At 37.8% G+C, this 6,816-nt stretch overlaps 1 protein-coding gene across 1 annotated transcript in view; it reads left to right on the forward strand.

Moving 5' to 3' along the window:
• HCN1 (hyperpolarization activated cyclic nucleotide gated potassium channel 1) overlaps nt 1-6,816 on the forward strand; it is a 350,252-nt gene that overhangs the window by 36,573 nt on the left and 306,863 nt on the right. Inside the window, exons 6-7 of the mRNA XM_004678468.2 lie at nt 5,568-5,794; nt 6,436-6,499. Of these exons, the coding sequence (XP_004678525.1) occupies nt 5,568-5,794; nt 6,436-6,499 (291 nt within the window). The remainder of the gene's footprint in view (nt 1-5,567; nt 5,795-6,435; nt 6,500-6,816) is intronic.

Consider the following 6,816-nt stretch of genomic DNA (forward strand, 5'->3'; position numbering starts at 1 on the left):
AGGCCAGAGGCTCAGGGGCGCTGAGAGGCTTCACCAGAGACAGAGTGGGGAACAGAACAGGCAGATCTACGAATTACACTGCTGAGGGGAGCAGCGGGCGGGTCAGGAGAGGTCTGCCACGCCGTATGATCACCTCTGGGGCAGGCGGGAATCGAACCCATGCAGAAGCGGCTTTAGTTTCTTAGTGCTGTGCTTTAACCCGCTGCCCCACCAGGGAGGGCCATAAATAAATATATATTTTTAAAATAATTAAAATAACAATAGTTTAATATATATTGTTTTGAAATATAATTAGTTTTTTAAAAATATTATGTAGAAAACAAAATTTTGTGTTACAACTCATTTGTTATAATAATACATTTTATGTATTTATCTATTGAGATTTTTAGTCTTTAATATTTCAATTTTTTGGTCTTATGTCTTTTCATTTCTCCCTGCAGGACTCCTTGAATAGGCAGACTTAGTGATAATAGAAACTGTCAGCTTTTGTTTATCTTGGAATGTCTTTAAATTCTCAGTTATTTTTGAAACAGTTATATTAGATATAGGAGTCTTGGTTGACATGTTGCTTTTTCTTTTAGTACACTGAATATGTTGGCCTTCTGCCTTCTAGATTCCAAAGTTTTTGATGAGAAATCTGTTGAAAATCTAATTGAGTGTCACTTGGATGTGATGAGTTGCTTCCTTCTTACTACTTCCAAGATACTCTCTGATTTTTGGAAGTTGTTTGTAAAGAATCTTGGTGAGGTTTCTGAGTTCATTTTTCCTCTTTTTTTTGATTGTATTTATGCATGTCATCATTTTGGGAAATCTGCAGTCATTTTATCTTCAAATAATCTTCTATTGTCCAGATTTGTAAATGTGCCTTTAAATCCCTGGAGGGAATGTTTCATTCTAGTTATTGTACTTCACTGTTCTTTTTATGCCATCTCTTTGTTAATACTTCCACTTTGCTCATATATTGTTTTCTTGGCTTGCCCCAAAACTTCCTTTGATTGTCTTTAAGAGAGTTATTTAAAGTCTTTATCTAATATATCTGCTATCAGGTCTCTTTTTAGGAAGTTTCCATTGCTTTATTTATTTTCTGATTGATTATACTTTCTTTTTTTATTTTTTTGATCATTGTTAAGAATTACTGATTTCAATCTAATATTATGGTATTTCCTTTGTTTTGTTACTGTTTTTGCCTTTAAAAAAAAAAAGTAAAAAAGATTGTCTCTGCGCTGTGGATAAACCTGGGGTGTAAATGTAAGTTCTTATTTTCTTGGGTTTTTTCGGAGCCTGTCTGTGGGCATGTGTGGAAAGTTCTAGTTTTTCCCTATCTATGCAGTCATTTTTGAACTATCTTATACTTAAAGAGAAAAATTAAGGGTGGAAGAATGGTGCTGACTTTTTAAATATCCTGAAATTTATTTTAGCTCAGGTGGAAGGGACTTGTAACAAGGGGTGAGGCAGAAATACAATAACAATGACTGCCTCCCTCTTCATACCTCTGTAAACTGAAGCAGGAATCAGCAGAGGGTTCCACCCTGCCTTTCACAAGATGTACTTACATTGCTCCAGAAACAGGTGTGTAGCTACCTGCCATCAGGCTGGGAGAAGAGATGGATAGCTGACTTCGCTAGTAGCTAAAATAACCCTAATTTGCCATTTAAACATCCTCTGGAAGTTTCAGGTCTTTAAATTATGTACATCAGATGGATTCTGCCAGTGTAGCTGTTATGAAGATGGGAAATAGGTTCCTGGTGCTTCATATATTACCATCTTTCCAGTATCTTTGAGTATGCTGTTCTTGACACAGATGTTTTATACTAACATGTATTTCTATCAACGGACATGTGCATTTCTGGTTTCTTTACTATCATGATTTGATTCTTTGCAGTGTATATTTTTATAAATATTTAACCTATATTTCATGATCTCAGTATTTGCATTATAATTTTAAATTTATTTTAGTAACTAGCACAAGACTAGACTTTATCTTCTTTTTCCTCAAATCATTCCATAACCATTCTAGTATCAATGACTGTTCAATTTATTCTTAGGTCACTTACTTGAAAAGACACCTTTGAAGCATAATCGATTTTAGACTGTCTAGTTTTTATTCCATGGCATGAGACTTATTCTCTTTCTCTGCTCAGTACTGCTATGCTAAATACTTCTAATACTTTGAAAATCCCCTTATTATGCTCATTTTAAAGCCATAACTTACTGATTATTTTTAAAACAACTTATTAAACCACATGAGATTTAGTAACTTATTTACATACTTTTCACCATTAAAATTAATAATGTAAGCCACATAATTTTGTTTGAATATGAACAACCTACTTGGAAAGGATCATCATGAAACTTTGCATTATGGACAAGAAATGCATTTTAGTTATTTAAATGTGTATTATGCTTTTTATTAAGATTGATGTTTTTTTAAAACTATGGATCTTGGAGCTGCCCTATGACCCAGCAATCCCACTCCTAGGTATTTACCCAAAAGACACAAAAAGATTGATTTCAAAGGACACCTGCACCCCCATGTTTTTTCTGCATTATATTTACAGTTGGAAAGACATGGAAACAGCCCAAATGCCCAAAAGTGGATGACTAGATCAAAAAGATGTGGTACATATACACAATGGAATATTACTCAATTACTCACCAACCAAAAAAAAAAAAAAAAGAAAGAAACACATGTTCTTTGCAGCAACATGGATGGAGCTGGAAAAGATCATGCTTAGTGAAATAAACCAGAAAGTAAAGGAAAAATACCGAATGGTTTCATTCATAGCAGGAGTATAGTGGACCAGGCAAGATAATAATAATAAACTGTTATATACCAGAGACATTTTATGGGGGTGGAGTGGGGAATGGGATCAAAAACAGTTGGGGGAGGGAAATACACTGGATTTTGGTGATGGGACATGGGTGATTTGGTGATGGGAATCCTATGGGGACTACAACTGGGATAGAAAAAATGCACAAAATGATGTAAAACTAAACTATTATATTATTTAAAAAATACTATGGATCTTACATATTTCTTAAGTAATGGTTAAGCTATTTTTAAGTATTATTTATAATTGGAGGCAATTACAATTTTCTTCGTTGTCTTAATGTGTATTGCTGATGCCTAGGAAAATACAATTTTTTCCATGTTTACTTCATGTCAACTTTCTAACTTTTCTTATTAATTATGATGGTATTACCGTTGAGTCTTCTTTTCAAGGGGGCAATCTTATCAACTGAAATCTTATACACTGCAGATACGCTGGGTGTGCGAATCTTGTTCTGACTTGTTCTAATAGCTGCCGTGTTTCACATTAAGCATGATATTGACAGTTGCTTTCCAGATAATCCTATTTCCCTGTGGATAAAACAAGAGAAGCTGTGGAGCTGTCTTTGGTGAACTATTTTCTCCATCCCCTACCATTGACTTCAACAGAAATTCATCTCTTAACTGTCTCCTCACATGTGAAATGCATGGTTCTCACACTCCTATATTCTGCTAAGGAGCTAAATAAAACATTTTATCCCATAAACTTTTGTTTCACTGAGAATTTTCCAATAAGCTGTCAAACTTCAAGTCTTCCATCTATCTTTTTAGTTTCATTTCACATATGCTTGTGTCTGCTGCATGAAGATTTTATTTTAGTTTCATATTAATCTTCTGCTGCTGTCTGCAACTTGATGTTAAGCTGAGAATTAAAGGAAACAGGGGACATTTTAAAAGTTGCGTGGATCTTGTGTGTATGCATAGCACCCATATTACAACTACTGATGGTACATTCTCATAAAATGAATGACTAATTGATATACTCTTATGAGTCCTCATTCAGAGTTGACATCATGGTGATGTGATGACATAGAATCAAACACAATGGGAATCCTATTTCTAAAATGACTAAAGAAAAAAAAAAACTTAAATAACCATATAACCTAGTAAGTCTAGTAAGTAGATTTCAGCTGAGAGATTACCAATGAAACACACTCACACAGACATACACACACACACACGCCAAACAAACCCAAACCTTATCCTCTAACCTTATCCTCTATGAATAGGTCTATCCTGGGACATGTGTCTGGTATACATGTGTCTTGAGTGGGTTGGGGGGTTGAATATACAATGATAGAGCAAATAAAGTGATAGTAGTAAAGCAAATTTAGGCCTGGGTCCATGCCGTGGATCATTCTAACAGAGCTTAATTTGCTGTCATCCCTGTTTCCTATCCCCCTAAGCCCACCACAGTAAACTTTCCATCTCTAAGTTCTTCCTTAGAAAACTCATGTAATCCATGAAAAAAATTCAGAAATAAAATAGAACAATTTAAATAATGAAAGGCATTTGTCAGTTCAAGTTACAGCAGCCTAGACTCATAGATGGGTCACACTTTAGAATATATTTGTGAGTTTTCTGACTCTTTCTAATTATCTCAGTTTTCATTGTATTCTAAGCTCCTTGCAAGTTCCATCTTTTTCCAAGGAAATTTTCAATTAAGTCCACATTTTCAATGACCTTAAATTAACAATCTGAAAGTAAAATGAAGAAAACTGACTTTTCTACTGCTGACAACTAAGTTAATACATTGAAATAACATACAATCTGCATTTTTTTAAAAAAAAATAACGTGTTCTTAAAAAATTCAATGACTGAAAAATTACTGAAAGGCTGTATCTGTATCAACCAATGGCTTACATCCCTATTTAAGCTTACTTTTGTCCTATTTGAAATCTTGCTTTTCAGAAATTTTATCATATTAGTTGAGTACAGACATTGAAACTGAGAAAAATTTTTATTAAAATGACAGCCTGGTCATGATTAAGTTTGAACAGGATAGGAAGATTGGTTAGAAGAAAAAAATAAACTCAGCATAACATTTTAGATGGTATGTTTTTAAATTATTATAAAATTTAAATTTTATGTTAAAATATACATTGTCACACTCCCTACTGAAAATAGAGAAACTGGGAAAGCATGAGAATAGGAGAAAAGTCAGGAACATTTTTAGCCTAATAAAGCAAAGCAGCATGAGGATAGGGCCTTTGTTAGGGAGAACTGTGCTTCAGGCAAACAGTTGATTTTGTTTTATCCAGTCCTTTTGGCTCCCTTTGGCCCTTGGCATTTATTATCCTCATCTGACCCCTTGAATTTCCAAAGTCCCTACTTTCAGAGATCACAACACGTTGTTGTTCATATTTTCCCTATTTCTAACCATTGGAATTTGGCCACCTATACTTATTTCTTAGGTTCTGTTTTTTGATTAGTTGAAAACAGATGGTGTCTGAGTCAGGATGGAGTTCACTCAAAAAGGAGACATAGCACAGGCTTAGGTGAGAAGTTGGTAAGGGGAGTCTCCGAGTGTCAAACACAGCTAGGCCTAAGGACTTCCTGTTTCTGCCTCTCAGGCTCTTTTCATTGTTCTCTGATTCCTTTCCCATCTTAGTTAACTGCTCACAGGGCCATCCAATTATCTTCCTTGGTCTTTATTTTGCCTCTTCCATTGTTAATTGGCCTCATCTTATTCAGTCTCTCAAGAAAGCACCTTGATTGGCTCATCTTTTCACCCTAGGCCACTGGTTGCCAACTTGTCATGGATTCCCTCCACACGGGTCCACTCTTGCCCCAAATGTGGCTGTGGCTGACAGGAACTCATAAGATGGGAGATGCTTGGCAGGGCAAGATATTCTTTGAAGAGACTGTGGGCAGGAAGGCAATGCTAGAACCTGGAACAGCTGTTTTGGGACACTTAGGAGCCCTGAGCTCTTCAAACTCCTGGGCTGCCCTGCTGAGTGATGAGTGAGTTTGGCAGCACATTTTGCTTCCTTTAGCTAATCCGGTGGATTTGGGAGACACTGAGGGAATAAGAAGAATTTCAGAATGCAGCATCCGCAGCACATTGTAAGTTTCACTTGAGAATACTTTCTCCCATCTGAAATGGTGATTATGTTCTGCCTAGATTCCAAGACATCTTGGCTTCCTGGTGAGATGGGGGCGAACACTGACCGACACATAAACTGCTTTTTAGTGTGTGTTGATTAAATCACATCTATACAGATAGGTTGGCTTTCGCCATGGCTCCATAACACATTCCCTCAGCCCCCTTCAGTATTTGCTGTTGGATGACCTGGTCGAATGTGTGTTGATGCGAGTGCCCATGGTGAGAAAGAAATCCCATGTCCTGCTTAAGGAGCTCAGAGATAATAAACAAGGATAAGTGTAAGGAGGTCAGTTGCTTGTCCCAAGGTGCAGAGCTTTATATGAAAAGCCCCAGGCAGCTAGCCGATCACCCAGGGTTACCCAGACTTAGTAGATTTCACTTTTCTCCCAGCACCGCTCCCCGTTTCCCTTCTACTCGTGAAATTTATTAGCCACCGTCAAACCTCACTTCCTTGCATGTATCTAATTTTACGCGTGATTTTTAATGCTCGCAAACCCAGGCTTTCTCTTTCCCCATCTGTAACATCATTCAAACAGGCGTTCTGGCAATGTGACAATGCCTTGGTGAGTTTTAGGATGTTTCTTTGGGATCAGCATATATGCGCGAGCTCAGCCTCTGTGTCTCTGCTGCTTCATTTCCGTACGGACGTCCACCGAGCCTCACGACGCGTCCACATAAATGTCTCCCGGGGCTCTCGAGTTCAATGTCACGCTGGGCAGAAGTGAGCGAGTGGAGGGAGTGTGCGGCCGGCTGGCTGGCGGCCGGGCGCAGACGCTTTCCAGCCAGCAGAGGGCAGCCGAGGGGAGGCGCTGGCGCGCGAGGGCTGAGCCTCGCCTCGTCTCGCTCGGGCAGCCTCAGCCTCAGCACCAGCCGCGCCGGA

The sequence above is a fragment of the Condylura cristata genome, unplaced genomic scaffold (assembly GCF_000260355.1).
Source record: "Condylura cristata isolate star-nosed mole 26May11 unplaced genomic scaffold, ConCri1.0 scaffold00007, whole genome shotgun sequence".
Taxonomy (NCBI): Eukaryota; Metazoa; Chordata; class Mammalia; order Eulipotyphla; family Talpidae; genus Condylura; species Condylura cristata.